Source organism: Catharus ustulatus, chromosome 1, assembly GCF_009819885.2.
Source record: "Catharus ustulatus isolate bCatUst1 chromosome 1, bCatUst1.pri.v2, whole genome shotgun sequence".
In the NCBI taxonomy this organism is placed as follows: domain Eukaryota; kingdom Metazoa; phylum Chordata; class Aves; order Passeriformes; family Turdidae; genus Catharus; species Catharus ustulatus.
Window position 1 is genome coordinate 108,111,383 of NC_046221.1, and position 18,989 is coordinate 108,130,371.

At 41.6% G+C, this 18,989-nt stretch overlaps 2 protein-coding genes across 2 annotated transcripts in view; both read right to left on the reverse strand.

The window, feature by feature from the left end:
* LOC116996323 (ankyrin repeat domain-containing protein 12-like) overlaps positions 1 to 335 on the reverse strand; it is a 60,373-nt gene extending 60,038 nt beyond the window's left edge. Inside the window, exon 1 of the mRNA XM_033059816.1 lies at positions 101 to 335. The gene's annotated coding sequence lies outside the window, so the exon portion shown is untranslated. The remainder of the gene's footprint in view (positions 1 to 100) is intronic.
* Positions 336 to 3,703: 3,368 nt separating this feature from the next.
* LOC117002631 (NADH dehydrogenase [ubiquinone] flavoprotein 2, mitochondrial-like) lies at positions 3,704 to 18,718 on the reverse strand. Its single transcript, XM_033071935.1, has 8 exons — positions 18,563 to 18,718; positions 17,352 to 17,414; positions 11,519 to 11,581; positions 11,318 to 11,434; positions 9,589 to 9,757; positions 7,742 to 7,851; positions 6,968 to 7,044; positions 3,704 to 6,057 (listed from the first exon to the last, which is right to left on the reverse strand). The coding sequence occupies exons 1-8, from the start codon at positions 18,602 to 18,604 to the stop codon at positions 5,964 to 5,966; spliced, it is 735 nt and encodes a 244-aa protein (XP_032927826.1). The 5' UTR covers positions 18,605 to 18,718; the 3' UTR covers positions 3,704 to 5,963.
* Between the last annotated feature and the right edge of the window lie 271 nt (positions 18,719 to 18,989).

The following is an 18,989-nucleotide window of genomic DNA, read 5'->3' on the forward strand; positions in this document are numbered from 1 at the left end:
GCGCTCCCCGGGCTCAGGGACAAGGGGGCGGCACCCCGCGAGCACCGGGTGGGGCCGGGGGATCCCGCCGCGCGCCGGGAAGGTGCGCTCCGGTCCTTACCTTCTCCCGGGAGCGCGGCAGCGGGACGCGTCCTCCTCCGGCTGCTGCTCCTGTGTCTGTGGACGGCGCGGCCGCGGGGAATCGGGCAGGGCAGCGAGTGCCGCCCACAGTGCCCAGGGGCTGAGGCTCAGCCGCGGCTCCGGGCGCTGGGGCTGTCGGGGATTGCAAACACCCCGCCCGCCCTTCTTCTTTCTTTCCTTCCTTCCTTCACTCCCTCCTTCCTTCTCTCCCTCCTTCCCTCACTCCCTCCCTCACACCCCGCGCCGCCGCTCGGCTCCCCCCGCCCCCCTCCCAGCGGCGCTCCCATTGGCCGCGCGCCGCCCACGTGGGCCTCGCGCAGGGCTCGGGACGCGGGCGAGCGGTGCCGCTGCCAACGACAGAGCGCTCGGGGCGGGGTGGGCACCGCACCGCTTCTCTCCATTCCCAGTGCCGTCCCCATCCCGAAGGAGACGGGCGCGGACACCTGCAGGGCGACGGGAAATAAGGGGCTCGCGGGATGCCACGGACGGACGGGGCTGGGACGGGGAATAGGGCGCGAGCATTGCGCATGCGCGAGGGGGGGTTGCTGGGGGCAGCCGCGCACCCTCTTGGGCTGCGGCCGCTGGAACCTTCTGGAAATGGCAGCGGCGGCGGCGGCCTCGGCTGGTCACGGGGCAAGGTGGCGGACGAGATCTTTTCCGGTCCCTGCCGCGGGACGGGAGCTGACATGCAGCCACCGGCGCGCCCCGCTTTGCCTCGCCCCGTCCTGCCGCTGCCGCCCCCTCCCCGGGGAGGGGTTTTTTCCGGCGGTGATGGCGCAGTGAGTTTTAACTATCTGGCGTCGTGCGCGTGCGCGACGGGCGCGGCCCATCCCGTTCCATCCCATTCTTTTCCATCCCATCACCGGGCGCTAGCGGGTACGGAGGGGCTGCGGCTAAAAGCCCCGCAGTCTTTGGGAGAAGCCCCCGGACGCAGGTGCGTGTGGCGCGGTGCCGGAAAGCCCGGGGTGGCCGCTGGCTTTCGCGAAAGGCTGTGGGATGTCGATCCCACCGCGCCTGGGGGTCTGGTCCGTGCTGCATCCCCCCTTCCCCCCACTCAGATGCAATTCCCATCCCCCTGCTGCTGCAGGACATGACAACTTCTGGGTTTCCGGAGGAGTTTTTTGGGGGTGCCCTGGTTGCACCAATGAGCCAGACATCAGAGGAAGACATGTAAGGAAGGGGTTACGGAATTGACGGATGATGTAGCCCTAGTTGGCAGCGTTGGAAAGGGGTCATTCATCTGCCCTCGTGAAAGGTTCTGCATCTCCTTGTAACAATATGCGGCACGACTTAAGGAACACGCCTGGTGCCGTACTCGTGGGTTTTCGAGTAATGCTTTCCAGATCGCTTCTGGGAGGTGCTGAAGGGCTGCCAGGTGTAGTATTTTGACACGGTAGCTAAACAAAGCCCTTCAGCATAGTCATAACTGCCGTGGTCGCTCTGCTGCTGGATTACTTTAGTCTGTTACTGGGTAGAAATTCCTTAATATTTCCTATTCATCGGAAAAGTAATTTTTTTTCAAAAATCAAGAGATTAGTTTGATTGAGGCCACCTATTGTGTAGACTTGCCATATATTCTGATCCTCATGTGCGATGTACCAGCATGGATAGAGGGTAGCATCAAAAATCCCTGATATTACCATGCTCCACTGCTTACTGTTCAGACAGACTTCTCTCATTTGCTTTCACAATCTTCCTGTACCAATGCTGGTACAGATCATTTGTGTTGTAAAGCAACTGCCTTCACTTTCATTTGATTGTGTCAGTGTACAGTGGGTACTGTCCGGAACAGCACTGTCAGCGTGAGTGGCCATGTAACAAAGGGAGTTGCCTTCATATTCTTTTGTATTTGGTTGATGGCAGAGGCTACCTCTAGCAGTGGCAAACTCATTGAGACAACCTATGGAATGTCAGCATAAGCGGAGTAAGAGCAGTTTCCAAAGGCAGAATTATTTTTTCTTCTCGTGGTATTATAAAGGGATTCACACTGTAAAACATGACAGGCTACGGGTGTGGCCTGCACTGTTACACTGCTTTTATCCTCGTGCCCGAGTAGTGTGGTGTTCCAAGAATTTGGTGTTAGATGTTCACAACCAGCAGCTGAGGTAACAGGGAAGGAGTCTCATGGGCAATATCTGCAGCAGCAGATGTTAAGATCTGATAATAAACTGGAAAAGATACTGTTCCTTAAGCCTTTTGTAAGAACAACTGATTGAACTAATGAAAAACATCAGTCAATTGACTGCTAGTTGCTACCCCTGCATTCGTTTCTTGCCCTTGTTTCCAACAGCCCCTCTCTTTTACATCTAGCACAGCTGCAAGATGCTTCTGTAGCTGCACGGTGTTGGTGTGCATAGGACTTCCCTTGATCTGCTCTCCCCAGGGGAACATCCTGTGTCACCAGCCCTGTGAACTACTGCTCTTAGGACAAACAGGTCCAGCACCTGGTTGAACTGTGTCATTGCTGAATTCAGTCTAGTAACTGAAGGACTGAAAATTTCAGACTGCAGTACAAAAATTTGACGTAAGAACTTGCAGGATGCCACCCAGGTGAAAGTGTGTGCACCAGCCTCTAGGAGGTAACTGGCTGGTCAGCCTGTGGGGCCAGCAAACATCCTGCACAGGTGGAATGGGATTTCACTGCTTCTTCCTAGTTACTGACAGAACACTGTTCCAGATAATATTTTTCTAGCTGTTTGTGGTGGTCATGGAAATCCTTTCTGTTATCCAACATCACACACATCATTGGATATCTAGAATTTCCTATTACTCCACATTTCCTTCTGTCTTCACCAAAGGAAAGAACTGTCACCTCCCCACTCTTGCAGTCTTGTGGATTCTTCTGGTGTCTTGTGCTTCTGTGTCCTAAATCCCATTTCCTTTCCCAAGACTACCTATTTTAAAATTTTCTCAAGGTAGTATTTTTTTTCTTCCACAGTTTCTTTTACTTCTTTATCTTCCACTTTTAGAGAATTAATATAGTATGTGAATTAATTTTTCCCCTCATTCAAGGACAGGCAAACAAGACCACTGAAAATAGAATCAGTTCTGTTGGTGCTGCAGTACCAGTTTCAGCAATGTGTTGACTGGTGCTGTAATTGACTCATTTTTTGCTTAACTCACCACCCAGTACTCTGACAATCCAGGATATTAACCACTCAGTTTGAAATTGTAGAATTGCATGTGTGTAATTACTTGACAGGTTAGTGCTACTGCCTAGAATTAATAGTAGTGACCCTCTGCTACTGAGGATAATGAAAATTATGTCCTGTTACCAAAAACGTCCTACTACTAGTAAAATACACTTTTTTTACTACTAGAAAAAGCAAGCACAAGGTATTATCTACAGCTATTCAGAAACAGAAAAGAGAACCTGGATGTATCAGTTCTTGCACTATTCTGGAACTCTTTCATAATGATCACCTTGTTAATTCTCATCACAATCCTGCATAAGTGAGCATTGTGAAAATAATTTATTATATATAGTAAACAGCTATATGTAACAAATAATGCAGAATATTCATTTCTACTCAAGATGTTTGAAATGTTCAAATTTCAACAAAACCGGAAGTAACACAAGATGTGAAATTTTTTAAACCATTTAATACAATGATTGCCCAAACTTTTTTTGTGGAGAAACCAGGACCATAAACCCTCATATAATTGATGAGTGAAGCGGGTAAGATGAGAGAGAAGAGTAGTAGTTATTTCTCTACAATCATTTCACAGTCCTGTAGCTTCCCTCCAATACTCAATTTAAAGAGTGATGTATCAGATTTGTGCCATGCAGTAGGGATAACTTAAATTATCCTATTCTAGTCAAATGATTGGCAGATTCTCACATGTTGCATCAAAATGACTGACAGCTTGTCTGTGGAACATCACTAACAATCTCCAAAAGATGGGAACTGTGGAGGTCCATGTTCTGCTCATGAGATAAAACATCAAAATTGTCATAAATTGGGGAGAAAAGTGGGATACAAATTCTCTCTGGCTTTAAAAAATGAGTGGAATCTGTCATTCTAGTGCTTTGTTATTGTTTAAAGCTTGACATGTCCAAAATTTTGTTTCCCTTCAACATGAAAACCATTAATAACTGCAGCACAGTATAGTTTCCCAATGCATGCAACACCCTCACTTGTATTAAGCATATACTTCAGAGGTTAGAATAAGGTAAGGCTGTAAGAACTAGAATACAGTTTTGTTGTTAAAATGGAACAGTCAGCGTAGGATACTAAAATGAGTCTGTCTTTGCATCAAGATGTGACATGCCTTCTGCCTCATTTCATGTCTCTAGAGAAGTGCCACATAGTGCCAGATGCCTGGCCTGCTGCAAGGCCTGAGGCTGTTACAAACATGGAGTGACCTTTCAGAAGAGCATTCAGAAACTTTTAATGACAGATAAGATTTCAATCCATGTACTATTTTCTCCCGTGCACTATGTTCTGTACTGCTTCTATGCAGGATTTTTTTTCATGCTTGTTTGGAAACTGCTTCACTCATGGGTTGTATGAATTTATTGAGTTTTCTTTTCCATTTGTATGCAATTCAATAGTTTCATTTTATAAATAAAGTAAGATGGAAGAGATAGCAAGTTTCTCATGATATATTATGTTCCCAGAACTACCAACAGTAATACTGCTTTTTTAACGGCTTGTGAAGGAACTTCACAGAGCCTATTGAAATAATGACAGACCACATGAGATAGCCATTATGCAGGTAATCTGTAAAAACAGAATTTAACTCCAAAGAGGGAGAATAGTTTGGTGAAGTACTATTGATCAGACTATCAAAACAAATATAGAATTATAAATTATACAGTTAAAGCTTAATACATCTCCTCAATTGTACTACAAATATAGGTTCCATGGCAGATTTTAGAAGAGACAGACACAATGTGGCCTCAGGTGACTGATGTGTCCACATTTCCTAATTGACATGGAAATGTATGTCCTTATAGCAAAAGCATTTGCCCCATTTTATAAGCATAGGTATTAAGTGTCTGTATGCAGTCAAATAAAAAATCTTCAACTTTTTTGTGTTGAAAGAAATTCCTCAATTTCACACAGATTAGTTCTTGAAAGTAGCTGGTACACAATAATAAGGTCAAAGAAGGATCTGTAAATCAAAGATCCAGTGTCAGATATCATTACCCTTAGGCACATGTTGAACTGATATTCTGTCTTCCCCCAGCTCCGTACCTTGTCTGTACTATATATATGTTTATAGGAAGCACAGGAAGGTAGTTGGTTTTTGTTACTTTAATTCTTTTAGCAGAATACTACTGCTGTTTGGGGCTTTACATTCTTCCTGATTACAGAATGATACTAAGAAGAACGAAGCTGAAGAACCACTTCTAACTGAACCTACGAGATTTTTTACACAACACAGCTCAGATAACCTTTCTTGTTTGTGTTTGTTTGTTTATAAATTGCCAATAAAAGTAACATGATGAAGTTTTGTCAGATAATCTCCTTTCAGTTTGGTTCCTTGTGCATTTACCAGATTCGTAATTTAGTGAGTTTTGTCGCTTCTTCAAAGAGCTTTAGAAAAAGCTGAAAGAATTTTCAATGACAGATCAAAAGACACAACTTTTCATTTCTCATTGACCCTAAGTGGACTCTTTCAAGCAGTCACTTTACACAGTCTACAGAACCACTTTTCTTAAAGTCTGGAATTATGATTAAACTGTGCTATAGTTAAATTTAATCCAACACAGTAAGTTGGATAGTCTAATTGCTGTTACTTTTTTTTTAAACAAAAATATTAGAATGTACATAATTTTAGTGAGATTCAAGGTACTTTATTCTTTTCAGACAGTTCATTTTATATTACAAAAATCCTTAGAGATCATCTTGAACTCCAAAACCTGGTCCTTTGGGTGGTTCAGTCAGGGAAGTAAGGCCACCAGCTGGCTCACAAGAAAAACGTCCACTCCTGAAAAATGAAAGCAGTTTAGTCATTGCTGGTATTGATAAAGTCAGATTCTGTTTAAGTGTGATACAAGACAGTCACACATCTGACTTAAGGCTGAAGCCACTATTTCTTTTTTGTTCTTCCCATTCAACCTTCAGAAAAAGTGTGATGTAGCTGTTAAAATGAAAGGATTCCAAATTCAAGTAGTGACAAATAATTTCGTAACTGAAATGCAAAGTAGGACCATTTTTTTTCTTTTATATTCATTTACAGGTTGGCCAGGCAGCATCAAATTTAATCAATCACAGTTTTTGTTATAGATGCTCGTGTTTTTTTGAAACTGTAACTATTTTAAGATTATTGTTCTTTTATTCAAAACCTATTTATAGAAACAATAGGAATAGGTAACACCCAAGTCAAATTAATTTCCCCATTGACAGAAATGTAGGTGGGCTAACAAAGAACAGTGGGAAATAACAGACAAGAAAAGTTAAGCAATAACAACCCTCTCACTAACTTAAAATCTTTGGGTTGTGTTAGAAATCAGAAAAAACCACAACCAACAAACCAGTCAACCAACAGGAATTTGTTGGTTTAAACGATCTAGTCACCTGTTGGAATTTTTGTCATCATTCACCTATTAAGCACTAAGACAAATCAGAATTCATATTTTCACATTTCGTGCTCCTCTGGTCAGTCATCAAGAACATACAAATTCTCACTTCTTCCAGTTTGTTTTGGCTTTGAATGCATGCACTTCTGTTCAGTGAATTACTTAATGCTTTTTAGCTGTAAGGCTGTGAACTCAAATAACTGGAAAAGTAATTTAGTTTCTCAGAAGAATCACCCTTCATGTAGGTCACCAATATAATACACATAATTTATAAATACAGGCAATTATATATTATAGTTTATTATAAATATAGCATACCTTGGGCCTGGTTTGGGAACTTTGCCAGCCTTTAGCTCATCAATTATGTCTTCAATATCTTTGGGTGTCAGATCTTCCTGTTAAAAAAAAAAAAAAATTAAGTCACTGACAAAACTGAAAGAGTCATCAGTTATACTAAATGCAGCACTTCAAATTTATCCGATCAGTGTGACCCCAGCACAGGTAATTTTGATCTTATCCTAACACACACAGTGGCTTGAAGAACGAGGAAAATTGAAAAGTCTACTGCCATTTTAATGTTGAGACTTTGTTCCATGTGTAGTTACAGAAATTACATTAAAACAATATTGATGCAGGCCAAGGATTTGTGTTTTCAGCTTCCTGGTACTAGGGAGCTGGATCTCTGCCTACCCACTACACACATGCCATAACACATACTGCAAAATGGTGTCGGCTGCAACAAAAATTTTTGGGTACAGTTCAAGACAAGGCTTCTTAAATTAGTCCATACTTTCCAACAGACTGCTTTGAAGTGCTTTCCAAAGCTTATCAGATACGTATATAAAAATTCCAGATTTACGGGCAGACCACAATCACAAAAATGCACTGCTCCTCTTGTATAAAATACACTAATACACCTGATACAAATGAAGTTTCTAGCAAAAGGCCAGGAAACTAAAAGATGTACATAGTGAGTTGTTCCTGCCAATAGGAATTAGAAAACTGACCACAACTTCACAATCTGGAACAACTGGAAAATACAGGTAAGCCAGCAAAGAAGCTTAATCTTTTAAAAGGGGATGTAGTACTTACGTAGTAATTGTCATTTATTTGTACCATCGGTGCGTTTACACAAGCACCTAAACATTCCACTTCTATCAGTGTGAAGAGCTTATCAGGTGTTGTTTCCCCAACTTTAATACCTAAATCAATAAATTAATTAGGCTCAGCAATGGTTATGAACAAGAGTAATAAAGCATGAATCTAAGTACTCCATGCATTGCATTACTTGTATTTTGGCCTTAAAAACATTTGCAAAGTTAAACCCCCTTAAATGAGTCCAAAATGTTTTCACTAAACAGAAGTTTCTAATAAACTGTTAAGTCAGTTTTCAGATACACTTTTGAGACCTTGTTTACAGTTGTGATTCATTGAAAAATAACCATGAAATGACAATTCTAAGAAACACAACAGATCTACAGTAATTTCACGATTACAAGCCACACCATTTTGACTAGAATTTTGCTCCCACCCCGGAAATGCGGCTTACACTCAGGGGCGACTAATATGCGAATAACTTTCTGACATTTCCAACCCCAGAAGTGCAAACCGAGGTGCTGAGTCGAGCACCTGACAGTAAAACCCGGCTTTCCGCGATTGTTACAAATTGGTTACTCTGTTGTGCCACGGGTGGAGCCAGCTCCGTGCCAGCAGCACAGGGGTGGGTGAGGCAGGAGGAGCTCCCTCCTGCTGGCCCCGCGGCCCAGGGGGGAGGCGGGGAGCTCCTGTCCCCTCCTGCCGCCGCCGCTGTGGGTGCCAGCGGGCTCCATCTGCGCCTCCCACCACCGCCGCAGATGCTAGCGGGCTCCATCCCTGCCACCGCGGCGCAGCGCCGGGCCGGGGTGAGCGAGCCCAGTGGCAGTGGTGGGTCGCCCCGAGCCGCTCCGCTGAGCGGCAGCGCCGAGCTGGGCCACCTGGCCCCGTCGGTAGCCCCGAGCCCTCACAGCCCGAGCCGAGCCAGTAAACCCCGCCATGCCACGATTCTGTTACTATTTGGCAACTTTGTTGCACACGGGTCCTCCCTGCGAACGACAGAGCAGCTTATAAAGCAGCTTTTATGTGCTGATAGGAAATGCAGTAATATACAGTGTTGAATATTCCCACATTAACCAACATCCAAGAGTTGTTAGCTACAAATTCATGAACAACTTGCAAGTTTATACACAAAGGATGATTTACTGAACTGTACACATAGCATCCATGGCATCTTACTGTTCTGCTAGAGATGCAGACCTTCCCCAGAGGCGAGTTAGTCCAATTAACATCTCAGAGTCTGATCTCTACAAAATACTCCATGGAAGGAAGAATGCTGAAAAGCAGTTTTCCTCCATTTACTAGTAGGAAGGGGTTGGAAATAATAAAAGTTGTAAATAAGGCCTGTCTCAGAAAAAAACTACAGAAGCATCCTTACTGCTTTGATTTCTCAAGGTGAGAGTTTCAATTGAAATTAAACTATCTATGCAGTAACAAGATATTTCATCTAAATATGCCTTTTTCAGACAACAGAGTATATGAAATTACAAATAATAGGCAGCTGTTCTGCAGCTCGTCACTGGTTCTTAGAAAAAGTTAACACGGCTTTTCATAGGGGAAGAGTTGTAAGTTGCTGATCTTACCCTCTCTTTTCCCCATAACCACCCAAAAAGGAGGAAAAAAACCTTAACCCACACACAAAACCCCTGAGTACTCAATTGACTTTTCCCATGGAGAGTTCACAGATTACGTTAACATCATGTTATCATCCAGAGGGACCTTAAGAGGCTAAAGAGGTGGGCCACGTGATGGAAGTTGAACAAGGCCTACTATATGAAGAATTTTACTTTAGTATCATTAACAAAAGTAAAAAAACCCACAACATATATTACAAATGTGTGTCATACCAAGTTTCTTCTTAATGGCTTCTAAAATGCTGTCAGAGTCTCGCAGCATGCACGGCGTGGTGGTGCAGACCTGAATGTGGTATTTCCCAACAGGTTTGCGATTGTACATGGTGTAGAAGGTTGCTACTTCATAGACTCTCATGGGAGGCATTTCTAAAACTTCAGCAACCTGTGATGGGAGAAACATGCTGTATTGAATTCTCAGAGGGCAGCAGTAAAGGCATTTAGCAAATCATTTCAGTGAAGTCACCTGTGCTGTTTGCAGTAACAGGTAAGAGGGTGGGGTGGGTATCAAAGCACAAATGTATTCCAAGTGCCAGGACTGGACACCTGAGTTCTCTGAGTGGCATCACCCTGCTCGAGCACAAACTGCACTAAGCCACAGACAGCACAGCGAGGACATGCATCTTGTCAAACACAAGAGGATATATGAGGAGTCAGCTGGATTTGGGCTTTCCTTGTCAGCTCCAGCTCACACTGCACTCGGCTATGTGAATGAACAAACCTGTATGAACCTGTCCACACTAATCCATGGAAGCCTTTTGGTAAGGAATACTTGTAAGCTGGTATCATTCTTATGTAATTCATATAGAGCAGGCCTCCCTCAGGTTCTGCAGATTGCTGTCACAGCTAATAAGCAGGGACTGAAGCATGATCTCCATGGAGCCACTTCTGGTGCAAGTATCCCTGATCTCATTAACCTGGAACCCTGGCAAACTGCTCAAGTTGAGAACTGGATTTGGTTTCAGCAGTGAAATTGTTTTACGTTCCAGTTTCTCTAGCAGGCAAATAGCAAATAATGGAAAATATCTGTTCACTTAAAAGCCTTAAAATCATTTTTAAAATAATTTCAACCTGAAACTTAAATAAACAAATACAGGCTGCCACCATTAATGGCACTTTAAGACTTTATGTTATGCTGTAGAAACTGTAGCAGACATAAGCTGCCTTTGTTTAAATGCTCATTTATCGCCTTCAGTCATTCCTCTAATGCTCCCAGTCCTCACCTTAAACTGAATTTAAAACTTTACACTTTAAAATTGATGATATGCCAGATGGTAACAAAGTAAAACAGATTTACTCGAATGTAAACCAGATTTTTTAAAATTTCTTGATATTTGGTTACTGTCATGCAGCCTCTCACTTTGGAGCAATGTAGTTGTTTGCCTGGTTATTCTGAAACATTTTAATAATTTAATAATTAACTGACAAGTCTTCTGGGCACTTGCTGTGAGGTGTTACCCAATGCTTCTGATATCTACTATACTAACACTGCTCTGCAGAGTCCTTACAGTGATTAAGTATAATCCAGGCAATGTGGGAAATGCCATTAATCTGGGAGGAAGAAAACTCCTTTTTTCTGGAAGGAAGAAAACATTGCCTTTTTTTCTTTCCCCACATTCAGCAGTGAACAAAATCAAATTTCTGTTCCTAATTCTAGGATCATTCTGGGAGAAGAGCCTATCTGAATAGGCTTTATCTAAGTTTTGATTTGTTCTGTATGTGGTTTCTAGCAATGGGCCAATATTATGTAAACAGAACCCTGAGTTTTCTGCATTAGTTTTCCCGTTTATTTTAAAAAATGTAGTCTCATAGGGAATTTTCATAATTCTGTGCCACATGTAAATTCCTATGTTAGTAAGCTTTCATTAACTAACATTAATACTCTAGTAAGATATTGAAAGAAAACAATAAAATTATGCTTGAAAGATAATTAAGTACTAAATACCTTGTTCATAGCTGATATGGGCAGCCATCCATGCTGTCTTTGGGCCAAATCCAGCACTGCCATGACAGCTGCAGACTTGTGTCCCTCTGGATAGTTGTTTATGATCGCTTCTATTCGCTTGTTAAAGGGAAAGAAGGAAAACAAATCAGAACTGCTCTGAAGACAAAGTCTGTGTATTGAACTTTATTTTTGTTTGCATACCTTTAGGTTTTCAGGTGTGAACTCAAATGGAGTATTTGGATTGTTTTCAGGACTATCTCTATGCTTCAAGAAAAGAAGAAAAACATGTCAAAATGGGTTGTTAGGAAATTATTCAGGCCATATTTACTGTCGTAAAATACTATCTCATTACACAGTTACATTTGAGCTGCTTGAACAAAAACTATATATTCCAGATAAATATTCCATAGTACCGAAGTGATTAAATAAATTTGGGAAAGTTATCAAAAATATTGGTAATTATTTCATCACTCTTAAAAATCATTACCTATTCCTATTACTTCCTATTAAAAAAATGATTTACTGAGAAATAAATGAAATTATATATTGAGAAAATGTATGGTGTTGTTATCAAAATATTTTTAACAGTGTTAATACAGTTTGACAATTATGTTCAAATTTACAATAGGCAGAATAAGAACGCTCTTATAATACCTTATCAACAAGAGACTAAAACAGCAGTTCATTTTTCCCTTTACCATGAAACATTGATTTAAAAAAAACTTCACAATTCATCAAGAAGTTTGCTGCAGAATTAAAACATCTGCACATTCAAACATACTATTAATCCATTTTAACATATTATTTTGATTTCTAATAGATTTCAACATTTTCATTTTATATACAATTCTGAATCAAAATGTAAGAAGAATTTTAATTAGTATTTCCAAAATACTTGTTAGAATAGCAAGTTATTTTTAAAGTGGTCTTCTAGTGAAACATCAAATTTTAATTAGTTCTTGTATATTCAGAAAATAAAAATTTGAAGGTCTTGAAAAAAGTAACATTTTCCTGTAGTAAATTCTTAGTTCTTATGAAAATCCTTTTCCACCAGAAAATGTTCCTGCACAAAATTTTTAGCTGTCTCTAAGCAGCTCATTTTGCTTCCTTTTAAATACCTACAGTTAAGTTGAATTCCAAACTTCAAACAGTTTTCAAATTGAGAAAATTTCAAATTAAACAGAAAGCTTGTGGGGAAAGTACAAGCTGTACTTAAGGCTTGATATTAAAGTAATCCACAACTAGCCAATAATAAAAGCTTTAAAAGTGTATTTAGAACAAAGAAACCCCCTCCACTGACTTCCACTTGGATCATTTCCTCCAGTAACCTAGGGTGATTTTGCAGTTGCCACACTACATTCTTCTAACTAAGCAGCAAAGGATTTAATGAAAAACCTTTACATTGCCAAGACACCTGCATACTGAAGTATGTATCATCAGTGAAAGAACTTAGAACACGTGTGGTCCACAGCTATTCTTGGATTTAGAAATTTTAATATGGAAATATTGCAAAGACAAATACTTCAATTACACCTGTTGGTCTGTCCAGGGATTACCTTTGCTTATCCTGTCTATATCCCAAAGCAGGCAATCTGACTGCCACCATCACTTTGAAAGCATTGTGCCTTCACCACAGTTTCAAGTCCAACTACCAAGGATGACTTTCCTATAAGAACCAGAATTACAGAAAGATGACTGATGGCCTTTGAACACACTAATATTTTATTAAGCGTTAACTTCTTGCTTGTTTTGTGGTTTACAAAATAACATTGAAAAACTTTCAGGAACAAAATTCCCATTATTTTAGACTGACCCTGCCAGATAAAGGATTTGATGACTCATATTTAGTCTTGGTGAGTGTTTTCTACCAATTTTAATGGAAGCTTTCAAAAAGAGGCTGATGGAGGAAAGACTGATTGGAAATACTGTACAACTTTAATATTTTTTCCCTTACAGACCTTTCCATGTCTTAGCTGCACAGAGCAATTCAATGATTCATGATAAGTATTTCCATAACTTAGCTTTTCCTTCTCAAATCTGCATGCTTATTTTGCTATTATTTTGCCTTCTATTGCAATTTGATAGTTAGCAATTGTACTTCGTCTCCATTTCCTTTGCATAAATGTATTTGATTTATTAAAATCTCCCTTTGTCTGGAGCAGCTGTTCTTTTCAGTGTATCATCTCTAAACTGATATCCTTAAATGCCCTACATGCAAAGAGGGATAATAAAGATTTTATATTGGAAGATATGTGTGTAGTTGTAGCAAGGTTTCACAGTATATTGTAAAGGCTGTAGCAGAGGTGAGCAATAAGTAAGTCATGTCACCTTTTACATTTTCTGTTTTCCTGAAAGGGCTTAATATAATTCTGGGCCATGGAGAGCTTGACAGTTTTCATCAACAGCTTCCACAATTGTAGGACTCCTGAGCAGTTAAGAACTTTTATGTCCTCTAGTCTTTCATTTGTCTTAAAATATGTCATTTATCTGAGACTTGCACGCACTGATATTCTCCTAAACTACATGGGTGCATTTCCACATTTTTTTAAGGGTACAGATTCTAGAGAGGAAGATCAGAAATCAGGGCACAGTATTGGAAAGAGCACTATGTTAAATTACAGAGTGGTTGAAATTGGAAGGAACCTCAGGAAGTCATCTGGGTCAAAGTCCCCTGCTGAAGCAGGGATAAATAGAGCTGCTTGCCCAGATGGCTTCTGAATATATGCAATTGTGGACACTCCACAACCTCTCTGGGAAACCTGTGCCAGAGCTGTGTAACCCTCACAGTGAAAGTGTTTCCTGATGTTCTCTGAGGCCACTGCCTCTGGTATTGTAACCTAGCACCACTGAAATGAGCCTGGCTTCATTCTCTTTGCACTCTTCCCCTATGCAAGTCTTGTTCCAAGTCTCTTCTCATGCTCCCAAATTTCCTGAAGTCTTACATGAAGTTTTCATACATTGAGTGTATCACATTTCTACTGCAGAACAAAGCCTATTTAAGTAAGAACACCTTTACTGCAAAGGCTACCTCATATTTTTGCTACACCAACCTGGGCCATTTTATTATTATGCTTTCTTTTTTCCCAGTGATCTTGACACAGAAAATTATTAAAGAGCACTGAAGAATTACAACAGTATAATTAGAGTAATTTAGTTTTCATGTATACTGCAAAAAAATTGGCCTGAAACTTGACCTATGCCCTATGCTAAACACCAGTCCAAAGCACTGTAAACCAAAATAAGAGAACTGGATGGTCTGCAGGGGTGATGTTTAGGGCAACAAACTGTTCAGAATCTGTATCAAATCAGCACTGAAAAAATATGTATTACTCCTCCTCTAAAGGGAAAGTACCCTCCATTCACTACTCCAATAGAATTCAAGATATACCCCTCTTACTTTAAGAGCAGTGGAAGTGCTCTCAAACCCAAGTACCTCACTGACCAACTTCAAAGTAACTAAAACTTGAATACAGCAATTCTTCAACCTTTTGGGTTGAACCCCCTGTGCAGCCCTACGACAAAGCCCACATCAGGGCTGTTGATGTGTTAAGGAAACTCAGTCCACATACTAAGAACAATAAAGAAGAGCTAAGTTTTAGCTGTTAAGAAGGCTAAAATCAGGTAAAAGTCTTTATAGAGAACGCATGTTTCAATGAAGAAAAGTACAGTAATTTCACGATTATAAGCCGCACCATTTTGACTAAAATTTTGGTCCAAACCCAAAGTGCGGCTTATAATCAGGTGCGGCTTATATACGGACAAAGAACAAAAAGTTGCTGTTTTAGTTTGGAGGACAGGTGTCTGCTGAGAAAGGCAGGAGCTTCTCTTTGAAATGGAGAATGTGAACCCCCTCCCTCCAAATTATTATAATTTTGAAATCAAGGGGCTTTCAGGCAAAAATATGGGAATTAGGAACACCAGTTCTTTTCTAGGGAAATCAAAATAGAAATACAGTACTACAAAGAAACAAACTCCAAACTCTGACAAAGTCAGAGTACAACCTGACACCCCGTCAGGCAGGGTATTGGTAGCAGTCCCATTAAATGGTGGTTGCATCCTCCTACAGTGACAGATGTGATTCAGTTGGAGCAGTGCTCCTGCAGAAGGTGCAGTTTCCCTCCGGAGGTCCAGTGGTGATGTGGAGAAATCCAGTTTTCCTCTGGAGTCTAGTGGAGAAAGGGGCTACCTTAGTGTCCCAAAGCCTCTGTTTTTATCTTGGTAAGAAATGTTGGGCTCTTCCCCCTGGCTGGAGCAACTTCCAATGGGATGCAGTAATTTTATCAGTCCCACAGTGGGACTCAATGGTCATTAGCAGAAAATGACTCGCTGGAGGAAGAATGGGTTGTGAAAAGATAAAGAACAATGCCCTGCCTGGTTTCAATGGATGGCCCATTAGCAGATTATCTGCCATTGAGATAAGGATCACTGTCCCCACCCTCAACAGATGGTGACAGAACAGATACCTTTTATCACACTCTGTATTGTAACATGCGGCTTATAATCAGGTGCGGCTTATATATGGACAAAAAACCAAAAAGTTACTGAAACCCAGAAGTGCGGCTTATATTCAGTGCGGCTTATAATCGTGAAATTACTGTAATAATAATAAATGCTCTGGAATCAGGCCTTCCCTAGCCATCAGAACTTAGATATTTGGGCAAACAATCTACCTAATTTTGTACTTGATATCCTCTCACTGGAGGTGTGATGTAGCAGCCTGTGATGGCACCTAGTTGAATTTAATGATTGAGAGAAAGGCTGGGTGTTTCAGAATACAAAAACATTTCAGCAGTTCTCTTATTTTTGTGTATTTCTGCTAACATGTAACGTTTGCAAAAGGAAGCACAGGCATGCAAATCAGAGATGCCTTTTAATACTTGATTTTATGACAATCAGGTCTCTTGCTAGCCTGTCCTCTACTGTTACAACATAAATACACTGCATGCATTTACTCTCCTCACATAAATTCAATTAAATTACATAAATCTTGAATTTACAAAGCTATCTACCTTCATATGTCAGACATCAACAGCCATTAGGGTGCCAAAGACATAATTTGCCCGTCTTCACCAACTTCCAACTACACTTGACGTTTCCTAAATTGCCAGACTACAGCATTTCCTCTACTCCTTGAGCACCAGCTCTCACCCTGTAAATCACCAATTCCTGCTCAGATTTCTGGAAAAGTATATAGCATATAGTGAGATCCTATTAACTTCATTTTATGATTAAAGCTGTAGAGACAGCTGCAGAAAAAAAAGGACAACAACAACCCATCCAAAAATTCTGAGCACCTGTTTTCAACAGTGGTCAACTGTTGTCAAGTGCTGATTTTTACCAAATGTTGGGAAAATGCCAAATTATTCAGCTGTTACAACTGCAGACCAGCTAAAGCTCTGAATGGAGCAGAATGGGACAAAATACACACTCTCTTGAGATGATTCAGGTTCTCTTCAGAGGTAGATAGACAACACAGCCGCTTTACACACTTAACTTCAAGAGCTTTTTACGCCTTTTTACTGTTTATGCCTTTTATGACAGTGCCTAATGGCCTCAATTACAACTCATTGTACGAGCTTCTGTATCACACAGAACATGAACAAGAGCAGTACTTTTAAACTCCTGTAAACACAGCTAGGACCTGAGCCCACAGGTAATTCTGCAGCAAATTTCAGAAAGCAAGAAACTGCACCTGCAAGTAGTTTAGTGAGATTCAATTACAAACTCAACTAAAATAAATAAAAGAAACAAGAACTGGTTTATAATGAAATAAAGTTTAAGCAAAGTCTCATCTGCAATCACATACATATTATGGAGCATTTTCACTAGGCAAGAAACAAAAGAGCCAAAAACTGAAACAAAACCTTTGATATTCCATTACAATTCTAGTAGATTCTACAGAAAAAGCCCCTCTTTGTAAATGCCAGTGGGTTTCTATAGCAAACTTCTGCCCATCAGAAGCTTTTAGGCAGATCTGAAAAAGCACATGCCAAACTCTTCTGACCCATCCCCCTTACTAAAGCAGATTACTTACCACGAATAAGGCTCCAGTGGCATTGCGCTCTGCTGTTCCATGCAAATATCGGATCTGTCTTACCTACAGGCAAAATATAGCATTAATAGTATAGTATAACGCACATACTTCTAGTGGCTGCTTTCAGAACCAATCAAATTTACATTCTAACTGTAAACTATTACTTCTACTACCATCACTAGTAATTTAAGTCAAGAAGAGACAATTATGGGCCCTCCTGAACTATTAACTCCCACCTTGACCAGTTCAAACAATATAGAAATGAAAGGATTTAATTCTGCTGCTGCTTAACTTAAGTGCCTTGAACACAAATTCTCATCCAGTGTTTCATGAAGAATTTCCCAATTTGTGACTTTATATCCTAAATGCTATGAAGTTTGCAGAAACCACCACTACTACTGAAGTTCTTCTCCAGTAAGCATTTACATGCTTCTTGAACCAAATGCTGAGAACCATTTTATAGTTCTGTTCTTTTTAAAAAAAAATTTTTAAAGACCAGAGAGATCTTAATAATCTTGTTTTTTTCTCTTTTACATAGTTGACAGCAGAGCTGAATGAAGGTGTGTTAATGGGATAATAAAAGAGGGCATATTTGCATAGGAGGGCAAATGTAAACACACACCTGAAGAACGAACAGAACACAGATCCATATGCATGTTCTATTCAACTATTCTCTGTACTCTCTGACATGCCAGAACAGATCAAGATTTCTAGATTCTGGTCGGTATTGATAAGATTTGATAATTTTACCGCAAATATTTACTCCATTAAAATCAGTTTTATATTAAATTACGTTCAGCTTCATACTTAATTCTTGAGCAGTTCTGAGATTTCTTAAAGCAGAATCACAGAATGGTTTGTAGTGGAAGGGACCTAAAGATCATGCCATGGGCGGGGACACCTTCCAATGGCCCGGGCTGCTCAGAGTCCCATCCAACCGGGCCCTGAACGCTCCCAGGGATGGGACAGGTCATATGACAGGGAAAGGCTGCAACCATCCTGTGACACTACATGCAGGTGCAGCTGCTGCTAGGAACACTGAGCTGATCGGGCTGTCTCTGCAAAAGGGCCGGGACTGCGGCTCCGTGCTCCATAGACCTGGAGTCCAGGCACCGACCTCCCCCCATCCCCCGCTCCCCACGCCCCGCCGCGGCCTCCCCGCTCTGCCACGGCCTCTCCGCCTGGCGGCCGGCGGGGCAGGGAGCCCTTACCGAGCGTGCGGCCGCGGCGCGCAGGGCAGTGCACAGCAGCATGGCAGCGGCAGGAGCGCCGATTCCCGCTCCCGCTGCTCTTCCTCGTCCCGCTCCCTCTCCTTGAGGCCTGGGCTCGCCCTCCTCCGCGCAGCGCCAAGGAGACGCGCAGCGCGCATGCGCGGGGGCGCGCCCCAGCGCGCGTGCCCGCTCTGGGAGCGGGGCCGGCCGTGCTCGCGGGATCCCGGCCCGCCGGAACCGGGAGCGGGGCTCTGGGGCTGCCTCAGGAATTTTAACAAGCGAGGGAAAAAACAGGTTCCTTCGGAAACAAGAGGGGAAAATCGTAGAACAATTGTGAGGTTTTTTTCAGCTCGGCGTTTCCCATCTCCCTGCCCACTCGTTGTTTGGGGTTTTAATGTTTGAACTGCTTGCACCTATGTTTTGTCCT